The sequence below is a fragment of the Lissotriton vulgaris genome, chromosome 7, assembly GCF_964263255.1.
Source record: "Lissotriton vulgaris chromosome 7, aLisVul1.2, whole genome shotgun sequence".
In the NCBI taxonomy this organism is placed as follows: Eukaryota; Metazoa; Chordata; class Amphibia; order Caudata; family Salamandridae; genus Lissotriton; species Lissotriton vulgaris.
The window spans coordinates 292,658,759-292,673,613 of record NC_141695.1 but is presented as its reverse complement, the minus strand read 5'-3'; the positions used below and the strand labels follow the sequence as shown (position 1 = coordinate 292,673,613).

The following is a 14,855-nucleotide window of genomic DNA, read 5'->3' as shown; positions in this document are numbered from 1 at the left end:
GCCCTAGTAAAACTCCGTGTTATTTAAGCGGCACAGTTGAATGAATGTTATTTTTATCCTTTAACATGGGACTTTAGTATTTTATGTTAAATACGGCTTTTTTGGTGTTTGAAAATTTCTAGCGCTGACACAAACAAGGATGTGTAATGTAAATAGTGATTATGAGGATATTTGGAGAGTCGCAGATGTTTGTTCACATTGTTAGACACAGTATAATATGCATTAATGTAATCTAAGTTTAAGGGCTGATTGCGACCTTTTCTTGATTTTCTTTAATAGAGACCCCCGAAGAAGGGTCATAGACCCGAAATGCATTGGGTATATGAGAGATGAGACCCAAGATTGTTTTGAAAACGAAAGGATTTAAGTGAATGAAAAAGAAAGAATAAACAAAGAATATTGATACAAATGAAAAAGTTTGAATTATCATTATTTTGGTATACACATACACCAGAGGAGAACCCAGTGGTTCACGTGAAAGTGTGCAAGGTGTTACCATAGACATCGGGACTCCCCGGTGTCTCACTTTTCGCTAGACATTGAAGTAGTGGTTTCAGACTAAACCACCAAAGGTAACAGTGCACAAAAACGAATGAGTTTAATTAGGAACAAGTCAAATACAAGAGTGCTGGACGGACCCTATCACGATTTATTCAGAAACTTTGGTCTACCCTCCATCCAAGCACCGCAAAGATGAATTTAGAAGAAATAGCCCAAATCACGACAAACAAAGCGGAAACTCTAGTATACACCGCAGAAGAAGCAGAAGGTATTTATAGTTTGATCAAGGAGACTAGAGCCTTCAGCCCACAACCAAGTACAGTCATGCAACTAATAAAACAACTTGAAAATGTAAGCAAACGAGAGATAAACCAAAGACTACATGCGACAACCCTGATACATTACCATAGGAACCAGCGAATACCCAGGGGTTTGAGAATAGCGCTTAAGCCCATGCTATGCAGGAATAACAAGGCTTTCCTAACAAAATGGTACCAAATCTTGAACAAATGTAGTTTGGACCTGATTTTACTGATAGTGGAGGAGCTGGCAAAAGAACTCAGGATGCTTGAAGAAGAACTGGCTAAAGTAAAAACTGAATTGAACCAATTCGAAGAATTGGATGCTACCCTGGAGGAAGTTAATAAAAAACTTGAAAGATATGCAAAAGAAATTGAGGAGAGAAAAGTCAAAAAATATCGAAGAGATACAATAGATTATAAATTGGAAGAAGTGTACAGTTGGGCTGAAGTTTACAACCAGAGGAAGTGGCAACACCCACCAACTAATGTAAGCTCTTCACAAGAAAGTATGGTATCGGATTCTGACACAGCACAAAACAGGAGACCAATGTCGAAAGAAAGACGTAAAGATCAACAAGATAAGGCTGTTTTTTTAGAGATCAGCCCGGCAGCAAACAATGCACCCTCAACGAGTACAACAGAGTTTCAAAAACAAGGAGGGGAAAAGGAAAAAGAAAAGACACAAGTCAAGGAAACAGGAGCAGAAAGAGAATTGAGATCAAAGAAACCGAAACCAACTTAGTAATTAACATATCTAATAAAGAACTCACGGAAGAGCAAACAAAAGTACTAAACAAAGGTCTCACATTTGTCCCAAGATATAAATCGAATGCCCAGGAGACAGAAATATCTATCTATAAATTCCTACGGAATTTAAGACTTAAAAATTTCTTCAACAATCTACCACCAAGTGAAAGACCAGACATGGAACTAAAAGAATTCAAACCCAAAAGCACATTTTGTGCTCCCACCTCACACAAAACCATCGATGCATACGAACGGATTGTAACAACTGAAATCCAAAAGATAAAATACTCAGGAGGTACTACTACTAACTTTTCCAGAAAAGATTGGCAAGTCTTACAAACTTTGAGAGATGCTAATGAAATCACCATAATGAAGGCGGATAAAGGGGGAGCAATAGTAGTAATGAACACCACCTACTACAAAGAAAGTGTACAAACCCACTTACAAGATGAAAACATCTACCACAAACTTGATCAAGACCCGACTGAAATTTTTGGTAAAACACTCAAAACTATTCTAGACAAAGCTCTGGAGATGAAATGGATTACGGTTAAAACATATCAATTTTTACAGATCAAACATCCCAGAAGACCTCAATTTTACATGCTCCCGAAGGTGCATAAGGACCCAATAAAACCTCCTTTCAGGCCTATAGTTTCAGCTTGTGGATCACTATCAGAACCACTGGGCCAATACCTAGACTGGTTCCTACAACCTCTAGTCCAAAAATGGAGTACACACATAAAGGACACCACTGCATTTTTGAACATACTATCTACTATTAACATTCCAAGTAATGAAGAAATATGGCTATGTTCTATAGATGTGACAGCTCTATACACCTCAATCCCTCACAGGGAGGGCATCGAAGCTATGGAATGGTGCTTACTCAACAATGAAATAAGTGGAGGAGAAAAAACATTAATGCTTGAACTGTTACAGTTTGCTCTACTTCATAGTTATTTCAATTGGGAAGGTGACTTTTATGAACAATGTAGTGGAACATCTATGGGTTTTGCGGGGGCACCGTCCTACGCAAACACCTTTATGGCCAAATTTGAGCACGATCACATAATTCATAACACAAACTGGTCATCGGGACTTATGGTCTTTAAAAGATACATTGATGACATTTTCCTAATCTGGAAGGGTGATAAAGACATATTGGTTAACAACATTCAGAGACTGAACTGTGTACACGACCGGATCAAATTTACTCACCAAATGGATCAAAAAGAATTGGCTTTTTTGGATGTGAAAATTCTTCTTGAACAGAACAGGTTGAGAACAAGTGTATATACCAAAGAAACAGACAGAAACAGTGGTTTACATTATGAAAGCTTTCATCATTTTTCACTAAAGAAACATCTTCCTATATCCCAATTCATTCGGCAGAAAAGAATCACATCTGATCCACAAGACTTGCTCTCCACCATCGACAAACAGATCCTAAAATACAAACAAAGAGGCTATCCCACTCCTTTATTGGAAGAATCTAAAACCAAAGTTATGAATATGCAAAGAGAGTCTCTACTAGTCACCAAAGAAAAAAGAGATACTAAGAAAACAGTATGTGTTCTAAAGCATTCTTTACAATCAGCAAAAATAGTTAACATCATGAAAAAGTATTGGGTACTTATCACTAAAGAACCGGATCTGGAACCACTGTTTGCTGAAAATATCACTTTTGCATATAATAGATCTAAGAATCTAAAAGAACTGCTAAAAAAGAAAAATTCACCAAAAGAAACCAACCACAAAGGCATGCAGAGGTGCGAAAATTGTATTCATTGTAATAATGTGATGACAGGACAGATATTCACCCATCCCATGACAGGCAAAAAAGTGACCTTATTACACTCAGGAACGTGTGATACGAAGAATGTTATTTATGGAATCAAGTGTCCATGTGGAAAATTGTATATAGGACAGACAGAGAGAAAAATCAAAATAAGAATAACTGAACATAAAAGCAATATTCGGTTGAAAAATATGAAATCCACACTGGCTACACATTGGCTAGAAGCCGGGCACAACATAGCACAACTTCGCTTCACAATACTGGAAGTCATTAAACACCACCCTGAAAGAGACACTCATATATCAAGACTAAGATCAGAATACTTCTGGATAAAGAAAATGGGCAGCCTACAACCGAATGGACTCAATGACAGGATAGAATTATCCTGCTTCTTATAAAGACATTGTGGGAAGCCGAGTTTATTAATTCCTGCATGACAATGAGACTTTCCTTATCCAAAATGGCCGACACCAAAGTTAATTTGATTCATTTCAATATATTTTTATTTAATATAGTTTTGACCATGTGTGAGCCCAGTCATATAATATAATGCTGAACATTACCGCAATATTAATAACTTTTAGCATGATTTAATTGTTCCAGAAAATTTAACTGTTTCAGAAAATTTAACTGTTTCAGAAAATATAGTTTGCTTTTTAATAGATTAATTTCATAGCTGCGCAAAGTCTGTGAGAGAGGATCCTCATTTACACGGATTTAAATAATATAGAATAAGGACTGCTACAGAGTCCGAGGTCGCGATCATGTGATCGCTAACTAAGCCAATCAGCGCATAGATAGCTTTAAATAGCGACACCCAGTATGTCAGGTAACAGCGGATTCGTGGAGAACATGTGAGCGAGGGACGCTTTTCAGTTTTCATTTCTCAGTAAGTACATAACACGAAGGAGGGATAGAATGCGCGCTTAAAATGTTTGCCCTAGTAAAACTCCGTGTTATTTAAGCGGCACAGTTGAATGAATGTTATTTTTATCCTTTAACATGGGACTTTAGTATTTTATGTTAAATACGGCTTTTTTGGTGTTTGAAAATTTCTAGCGCTGACACAAACAAGGATGTGTAATGTAAATAGTGATTATGAGGATATTTGGAGAGTCGCAGATGTTTGTTCACATTGTTAGACACAGTATAATATGCATTAATGTAATCTAAGTTTAAGGGCTGATTGCGACCTTTTCTTGATTTTCTTTAATAGAGACCCCCGAAGAAGGGTCATAGACCCGAAATGCATTGGGTATATGAGAGATGAGACCCAAGATTGTTTTGAAAACGAAAGGATTTAAGTGAATGAAAAAGAAAGAATAAACAAAGAATATTGATACAAATGAAAAAGTTTGAATTATCATTATTTTGGTATACACATACACCAGAGGAGAACCCAGTGGTTCACGTGAAAGTGTGCAAGGTGTTACCATAGACATCGGGACTCCCCGGTGTCTCACTTTTCGCTAGACATTGAAGTAGTGGTTTCAGACTAAACCACCAAAGGTAACAGTGCACAAAAACGAATGAGTTTAATTAGGAACAAGTCAAATACAAGAGTGCTGGACGGACCCTATCACGATGATGATGATGTGGCCAACATAAACAGAAATCCAGGTTACAACAGGGACACTAAAACCAGATTCATTTCATGCACACTTTAGACAAACATTCCCTCACTCTCAATAAAGAATTTATATAGCTTCCATTATGAAGCTACAATAGCTGTATCACCCTTGAATGATGTGAGGAGCTTCGCACTGCACAATCATACACAAACCTGGGACCTCATCTCCAGGCACAAATACATTTATACTTTTAAGAAATAGATATCACAGTTGCTTTTAAAATGGAGAGTGAAACACTTGTATAGCATCAGTACTTGTAATATAGGGATGCACATTAGCATGGTCCCGTCTCCCATAGGCACCCGCAATGGGGTCAGGTTGGCACATGTGGTGCCCCTGCAAACATCCATGCACTGTGTGCCAGCGTGTTGTGCTGCAAGTCGAAATAGAAAAAGGGATGTTTCCAACCACCTACACGGTGGTCGCATCATATTCTGGCAGGTGGGACCTCCGACTACCTGTCGGGTGGTCACACTCCCGCTGCAATGGCGGTCAGATGCTCATCATAAAGACCCCCTTAGAGTCTCCAATATCTTGCAAAACATCTATACAGCGTGTCGTCACAGTTTAAAACGTTGATGATTTTGAAATGTGAGTAACTTCTATCAATACCTGATTCACTAATGGGGGTCACTTTGATGTTGGTGTCCGGGCCTATTTTCTGTCCCAGTCCGACCCTGATGAGAGGAAGTCCCAAACATTTTGTGAAGTACAATGATGTGGCTATGAGCTGTAGCAAAATAGCTAACTTCGGAGGTACCTGTAACATTTGAATATTTGTGAATCATACAATACATATAAAATATTTTTCTCATGTTGCTTAAAAATGCACTCTCGTTTTCATTTCTCTTGCAGCGAAGCCCCATTGTGTAAACCAATACTTGAGTAACATAAATTATTTGTAGAAAGCTGGCCATTTATGTAGTGTATCAATGTAGGATTACACCATAAAATTAGTCCGGATGACTCTTATTTGGTTTACAGGGCTTACTTTGATAATTCTATGTGCTCTATTTGTGGAAGTGTGGTTGTGCAGTTGAGGCTTACCAGAGGGTAGTGTAGAGCATTTGTATTATACACAGACTTAATAAGAAATCCGAGACCAATTTAGAAAAACAGCACAGGTTGTTATATAATTTTAGACACCAAGATCATTGGAATCAGGTGAGTACTTTCAGAGTAATGGGTTATTTAAATAATTCAATAAAATACTTGAATAACGTTTTCTTGAGGTATGAGCCTCGAACGAGGTTATAAAGTCATATAGGAGAAACACTGCATACAGTTACTTGCAAGCACTGCTTTAGAGTACCTTTTGGGACTTAAGATAGGGGCCTAGGTCCAAGAAATGCCAGCATGTCGGATTTATCTGCCCTGGGTTGTCCGGGTGCAGACGTGTTGGTTGCGTTGGTAGCCTCAAGCTCTTCACGTTAAAGTCTATGGGCAAGTACCTGAAAAAGGCTGCACATGGGGACTTGGGGGTGCATACCTTGGAACCCAATGGTGGGCTTGACTCTTGATGGTCTCTGGGACAAGGGGAGATCATCATGTTACTTGAACTCAGGCGGTGGGGATCAGTGTATAGGTGTTTTGAGGTTTCTTGATTTAGAGGTTCGCACTAATTGAGTTAACCTGGAGAGGAGAAGAAAACAAGACTGCAGGGCCAATCTCTGTGAGGCTTTCATGGGTCCTAAATCCCTCATCAGCAGCTGGTGGGATGACATCAGTGGTGTCATGGCAGGACACACAACAAGCCTTGGTTACAGCAGGTGCTCTGATACCCAGGTTATTGGTGGTGGGTGGCTCCTGGAGGGCCGGGCATCTCCAAATTTGGTGGGTGATGGATTTGAGCTCCTGGAACCACAGTGACCTCTTCCTGGTGTGATGTACCCTCGGTGGATCCAATGGTCAGCAAGATGATGAACAGATATGAGCAGTTGGTGCCTGCAGCTGCAGGTGAGTGGCTCTCCACCCTAAGGGAGATGCTGCTTGGTTGTCGAAGTACTGGACAATCCTTCAAGGATTTTGGGAGTCTGAAAATCGACAGGACAAGCCATTTCTTGCAGTTGTAGGGGGGAGAGGAGCAACCAAGCAGGGCTTGTCGCCAATTTCAGTGCTTTTCCACAGTTCTTGCAATGTGGCCTCTTCTTTGTCCTTTTTCTGTTACCAGGTAGATACATCTGGGTTCCTGGTGTCAGGGGGACACCTAAAAACTTAATTTAGGGGCGTTAAGTAGAGGGTAAGGTAGTAGCCAATGGGCTACATACACCTGGGGTGACTACACCCCCGTAGGCCCACTTCTTGTGGAGAGTGGGTATAATCCTGGCCCAGAGTTCCTAATTTGGGTAAATTCAAAATGATGACACCCTTCTTCAGCTATACACTTCAGGTGGCCCATTTTAAGAGTGTGACACACCTTCTGACTATCTAATTTCCCACAAGCTCTGGTGCCAAAAGGCCCCAGGCCATGGGGTGGTGCTTCCGAGGTCGCTGTTGTTGCATATCAAAGCTTTGAAGCCTCTGCTCCTGACATGCTAATTTACCAGCCATTCTGCAGGATGAGGTGTAAACACCTCCTGCCAGAGCAGGCATTGTTTCTGACCTCATAGAGTGAGGGCTTTCTTGGGCAGGGTGTCCGAAACTCATATGTGGTGGCAGGCTGGTGAGTCCAGTCAGCCAACACACTAAAAGACTGGTAAGTTCCGGTGGTACCTCTAAGGTGCCCTCTGGGTGCATGCAGTAATAAATCCAACACTGGCATTTATGTGGTTTTATTAAGAAGACGTGTTTGATACCAAACACCATTATTTTCAGTGAAGCCATTATGTAGCCAGGTAACTTGTACTGACCAGTGCTCAGTACATATGCTTAAGATAGCTTCCTGATCACTTGAGATGTTGTGGGAATGGAACCAGACATCACAGGGGCATATCGGCTTATGCAGATATGTCCGCACACATAATATATGTTACCCCGCCTTAGGACTCTGTAGAATTACATATAGCATATGCAGTGTGCATGAGCATGGCATGCAGGAAGTGTGCCATATCATGTTTTCAGAATAGTTTGCACCATTTCAAGCAGCCTGCAATGGCAGTCTGCATGTCGTTTTTGTGTGGGTCCCTTAGGGTGGCATAATGCAAACTGAAGCCATTAGGGAGCCTCTTTAGTACCCATGCACTGAGTACCATCGGTACCAATTCTGGGGACTTACTGGGGTGCTAAAGTCCTTCCCAATTGGAGTAAATTGCGCATTTACCTTGTTTTGAGGGAAAGAGCACTGGGGACTGGTTAGCAGGGACCTAGTGCAGTTTCAGTCATAAAGCATCAGTATTAGGGCAAACAGTGGGGGTTGACCATGTAAAAAAAAGGGACACTTTCCTACAGTATTTATTGTTTTCCTATAAATATTGAGATTTGTAATGCACCTACTTAATGACAGTGGGATTAAAGATGAGCAATTATATTTTCTTTTCAGCTTCAAACAGCTCATGAGAGCCAGGTCTTTTACTCCGTTTGAACTCATGGGATATTTCAGGCAGGCCACAGGCAATACAAGAAATGCCCTCAGAGCCGCTGAGAAAAGAGAACACATTATTAGTCTCCTGGGTATCAGGCTGGATGCCTCCAACTGTGAAAACTTCAATTTAACAGGTACTGTTGATTAAATCATTCTGTGTCTGTGTTTTAACAGTTCCCTTCATGCAGTCAATTGTTTCAAGTAACTTGATGGAACTATTTACCAACCCAGTAAAATGCAAGAATAGGCTACAATTTTTAAAGTACATAAACAGAAGGTGAATCAGAAAATAACAAGCTAGGTCCTGGGAACATGAAGTCACGTAACACTGCTTGTATGAAAGGTAGACTCCTTTACCATTGACAGGAAACGTGTGTTGTTAATAATGATGCACAAAGAGCAGGTGTCTTTAAATCAGACTACTCTGCCTACTGCCCCACCCCCGGTCCATAACACACTGATGTAGTGAACATTCTGTATCACCCTTACAGTGGGCAGGCAGTGGAGGAGTGAGCATGGGCACATGCACCATCCACCTCCCTCTGTGCACAGGCCATCCACTCAATGACGTCATAATAGGATTAACAGCCCAACCATACATCAACAAAACATTCCGGAACCTTATATTCTTAATCACTTTGGATGATGCAATATTAGGTAAGAGAGCTAGATTTTTTCTTTTCACGGACCATTTAAGATGCAATGAGATGCATAACACACCTCTTCCTCCATACCTTTAATCCCCAATAACTCTACCACCCATTTATTGTACCGCCTCCCTTTCTAGGATGTAGTATCCTTCAGTAGCATAAGTGGGTTTCAAAAATCTTAATATTAAATTGAAAAAAACATGCACCTCCCCACTGTGGAATATCACGAGGAAACAAATCCAACCCTTTAATGTAGCCGAATTGCAGGCGTGGATGCTAGTGTGTGTGTAGGTGCTTCTGAGTGTGTGTGTTAAAGATGATATGACAACATAAGAGACAAGCCCTCAACACTACATTTACAGATAAAAGTTGGATATTTCAGTAAGGGAAAAACCATATAATTCTGGCTTTTCTGGGCAGTCTCTACAAAGTAGGACAACTGTTATGGTTTAGCTTGCTTATGCTTATGCAGGAAATGGAAAGAAAGTATTGTGATTTATATTATTAAAATCCATTGTTGATAGAAAAGTTCAAATCTAAGGGGTCCTTTTGCAGGTGGAATCAGCAAACCTTATTTGGATAGACTTTCTGCAGAGAGCGGTTGTGCTTCAGAGACCAGAATGATTCAATGTCCCAAATCTGATGTCTACAGGGACATTACCGGAGCCTGCAATAACAAGTAAGTCTTTAGCTGAAAAAATGCCTTATGCACGCTTCTGCAAACAAAACAGGTGATGGACCGAATGTGGATCAATGTCTCACATTCACCCCAGTCCAAAGATCTGGGCCCAAATCCATAGTTTTTTTGCACTCCACACCACCCTGGGTTAGACAATGGCGATATGCAAATCAGCTCTGACCCTGTGCCCCATGGGAACAGTCCAGTCCGAACTACAAAAGCCATGTCCTTCCCAGAACGGAATCAAGCATCCGAGGACCGGACCGGTTTCGAGGTAACACCTCTCATCAGCCCGGCTAGCTTGACTCCAGTGGTGTGGAGTGCCTGGGACCCACGTCTGAGCATCCCCAGCGCACTTATGGCGGCAATTGCAAACAAAACAGGTGATGGACCGAATGTGGATCAATGTCTCACATTCACCCCAGTCCAAAGATCTGGGCCCAAATCCATAGTTTTTTTGCACTCCACACCACCCTGGGTTAGACAATGGCGATATGCAAATCAGCTCTGACCCTGTGCCCCATGGGAACAGTCCAGTCCGAACTACAAAAGCCATGTGCTTCCCAGAACGGAATCAAGCATCCGAGGACCGGACCGGTTTCGAGGTAACACCTCTCATCAGCCCGGCTAGCTTGACTCCAGTGGTGTGGAGTGCCTGGGACCCACGTCTGAGCATCCCCAGCGCACTTATGGCGGCAATTGCAAACAAAACAGGTGATGGACCGAATGTGGATCAATGTCTCACATTCACCCCAGTCCAAAGATCTGGCCCCAAATCCATCGTTTTTTTAAATTTTTTTTTATGCTTATGCACGCTTCTGATCACACATTCTTGAAACTAATCAAGTTTGTTCACAGAAGCCAGTAATGCATAAGATATCAATGTTACAAGTTGGATGATAAGTCCTACAGGTTGGATTTAGGGCAGGAGGCTTCTGGTAGATTGAGGAAAGTCTGAACTGTTTCCTGGATCCAGACTGAAGTCTTAGGATTTAGTCAGTGTCTTGTAGGACTTTGTGTTGGGCATTTGCTGCTATGTCAGTTGTCAGAACTTACCTTGCTCACGTTCTTACTATGTTAAATAGATATGTGACACAAGGCTTATTGAATTCTGCTACATGCTTTCAGTCGCGTAGCTAGAACTACTGCCACCCGGGGAGGCCCTTAAGTTTGCCGCCCAGTGTAGGTAAGAGCGGGAGGCTTGTGTGGGTTGCAGCTGATGGACAACTTGTTCTATAGGTGGGAGTGGGCGGTCAAAAGACAATTTGTTTTCGGGGATAGTGGTAGTCGACAGACAAAACCTGCTTACCTCCGTCGCCCCAAAAAGAGTATTGCCAAGGAAGGACTGCCACCGCCCCACCCTATCTGCACCACTGCATTCTTCCGCTTCTGTCACCGCTCCACTGTAAGTTGAAGCTCAGGCCGGATGGTTATCACTGTAGTCTTAGTCCCTCAGTGGTATTGTGGAATCTCAAATAACCTTCACTTAGACTTGTCAGAAAGAAGAGGAAAGTGCAGAAAGGTCAATAATGCTTATGCCTGGGATTTTTGAACTCTCCATATGGGTGCTGCAAAATGTATTTATAGGTTCATGTTTATGAAAAACAAAGCAGTTAACACAGTCTGTGCCACTAGATGGTGCTGGATACTTGCTCTTTGACATAGGTTCTTGATCTGTGGTTGATCCCACTTCAGTTTGTTGACATGGGTCTGCATAAACCTTTGAAATGTCAGCAATCACTCTTTATGCCACTGTTGTTCTCCAGTGTTATACTTCTTTTCCACAATATGTAAGCATGCTTGGAGATGTCTTGGCTTGTATTTGTTTTCTGCTTTTGTATGAACAGCATGGCCATGGGGGTGCTACCTGTGGTTTCACAGTCAACATTTTGCAAAGAGTTTCTCAGTTCATAAAGGCTGGAACTGACAAGCAGTCTGCAATACAGCTTGGAATAATATTCACGAGTACAACATGCATCAGGACTTTCATATTACCCAAGATTTGTTATTGAATCTGAGCTCTGCATTGAGGGGAACGGTGACCTTGTTGAAAATTAGGTTAACTGCCTAGCAATCGTCCCCCCAAGTACACTACTTGCCTTCGGGCTTCACCCCTCACATGTTTTCTTGTACAAAGAGGAGACCTGTGAGCATAACTATAGGACTGCACAGGCAGATATCAAATGCTATTAGCCCGTTTCCACCCTCTGCACCTTAGCAATGAGGAAGGAAATGACCAATCGAAGCACGCGACTATGGTTGTAAGTGAGTCTGTAGAATTACTTACTTAAGTAGCCCTGTTCTGGAGAAACATTTTCCACAGACCTGTGTCTTTGAATTTCTCCAAATGAAACAAATTTGCATGACATCGATCCGTCTTCAGTAATTTATAAGAGGATCATAAATATCTCTATACTCCTTTTACTGGAGAACAACCAATGTACAATTTTCCTCCTTCTTGTCCACCTTCACATTGGCCTCTTTCTATGTGTTTCTCACAGCAATCCATGGAGAGCCTTAGAATTCCCAAATTGGTCATACATGCCTGTACATTGGCAAAGGGGAGATGCAGAATGACTCAATATGCCAATGGTGTAAAGTTTGCAACGTGTTTGTGCATTGATCCAGTATTTCTCCTTCGTCATCAAAGTGAAATTCTTTATGACAGGCTTGTATTACTCAGTACAGTAGAAGGTACAATGTTACAACAGCCAACATTGTAACTTTGTATAAGCTATGTTTCATCAGAGATTTTCTCAAAAGTCTTATCCATGGCCTATTTTTATTCTTTTGCAACAATCAAGTCATATAAAGTTTCACTTTGAAAACAAAATACCCCAAACCAAAACAAAACACCTCATACTACAAGTGTTTCCTGATCCTTGGTTTTAATCGGTCCTCTATGTCCAATGGCCGGTGGCAGAAGTGACCTCTGAATATCGAATCAACATATCAATGGGACAAAATGTCCAGGACAGAAAATCAAAAATGAAATATTGACAGGTCAGTCTAGATTTTATATACCTTACTCCACATATATGTACCTACTTGGAAGATATGTCTTCAAGGTAAGTCAATTTTAAGCTAGGAATAGTAAATCTATACTTCCCTATATCAACGTACTTTTCGAAATATTGTCCCTCAATATTCTGTCCTCAATATTGGTATGCCACGGTATTGTTGGGGCCAATATTCAGTAGTACAGTCATTGATATACTGTTCGTCACTGACAAATCACCGGACTCTAGACAGAATTTTCTACAAAAAACAACACAGGTAACAATGGAAAATTGACACAAAAAAAGTCTCTGGTCACTAGGTAAGATTGTGGAGATGGCTGAATAAACTCTATTACATATATTCAGTCCCCTGCCGATTCCAGAACAGACCTTTGGTTGTCGACGAGAAATTTAAAAAGCATTTACAATGCAATAGGTCTCGGATTTGAGCTATTGGCATTGTAAATGACAATCCCTTTTATGTATGTGTTTTGAAAACCTGCAAGTGGTGAGTAAACATGCACTTTGTACTTATCAGTGCTGCTTACGAGAAGCAAGGCTGGCAGTAACTGAGCCTATTTTACCCCCAGCGTTGCGTTTTGTAAGCAAGAACTATAAATCAAAAGTTCATGTTTACGCACCGCCTGCAGTTTTTGAAAACACATAAATAAAAGACCAGCAGCCTGATTCATCAAGCCGAAATGGGCTCGCAAAGGGCCAGATTCTGAGACTCTGGCCCTTTGCGAGCGCTATTTTTGCATTTGGGATTCATCATCCCAAATGCAAAAATCAGTAATAGCGATTTCGCTATTTTGCGATGAATTACATTTAAGGAATCTCTATTTGAGATTCCTTAAATGCAATTCATCATCCATTTTAAAATTGCGAATTCGCAATTTCGGCCCGCTATTTACCGCGAGGTCAAACCTCGTGGTAAATAGCGAAGACTTAGAAAAATGCTTTTAAAAGCATTTTTCTAAGTTGCATGTTGCACACACACATGTCCTTTGGACATGTGTGTGCGCAACACCTGTTCGTATTTACTTTTAAGGGGTGCCACAGGGTGTCCTTTGGACACCCCTGGCACCCTTTAAATCGCTATCTTATTTGCGATTAGCAAATTGCTAATCACAAATAAGGAATACTCCCCATTCATTCCTATGGGCCTTTTGGCCCATAGGAATGAATGGGGAGTTATTCCTTATTTGCGATTAGCAATTTGCTAATCGCAAATAAGGAATATGTAGGAATCACATTTGTTTTTGCGATTCCTACATGAATGCCGTTTTGCGAGTCTGGAATAGCGATTCCTTATGAATCGCTATTTCAAACTCGCAAAACGGCACTATGATGAATCAGGCTGATTGTCATTTACAATGCCAATTGCTCAAACTCTCGCAAATTCAAAACGTATTGCCTTAAAAATGCTTGGGATTACTATGGTATCATTGTTTTGGCTTTATACAATGTTGTATATAACTACTCGTTTTCATTGCAATTCATGGAAGGTCAGGCTGGCTTATAGGGCAATCAACCAGTGCCCGATGGGCTGGTCAGAAGGCTCAGCATGAGGGCTGTTTTGAGGGATGTTCGGGGGCCTGTTTCTTTACTAATAAATTTGCTGATATACCACAAACATTGCCTGCATCAAGCACACATTCAAGCAGTGTACCATAACTTACAAAATGCCTATATAGCATGTGTTTACAAAGTCAAACTACAGTTTTGTCTTTAGTCACTTGTACACCTTAAAAGATGGACATTTGCTTTAGCCCAAGGAGCACATTAACAAGCGCGCTGGCCGCTCTTAGCAAGAATTCATTTATCGCCGGCAATTGCTGGCAATTATTGCCATGCTATCGCTGTATTAACAACGCATAGCGCAATGGCGATAATTTTCCAGCGATAGCAGTATTTTCCATGGAACATCTCTGTTTTTCCAGCGATGTTCCATGGAAAACGGCGATACCCTGGCTGATACGACCCTGTGGTCGTATAAGTATAATCCACCCCCATTGTTAGGTA

The 14,855-nt window shown here is 41.1% G+C and overlaps 1 protein-coding gene across 1 annotated transcript in view; it reads left to right on the top strand.

The window, feature by feature from the left end:
* The window catches only part of LOC147701415 (myeloperoxidase-like), a 333,004-nt gene that overhangs the window by 60,627 nt on the left and 257,522 nt on the right, over window positions 1–14,855 (top strand). Inside the window, exons 4-5 of the mRNA XM_086930102.1 lie at window positions 8,461–8,636; window positions 9,708–9,831. Of these exons, the coding sequence (XP_086786228.1) occupies window positions 8,461–8,636; window positions 9,708–9,831 (300 nt within the window). The remainder of the gene's footprint in view (window positions 1–8,460; window positions 8,637–9,707; window positions 9,832–14,855) is intronic.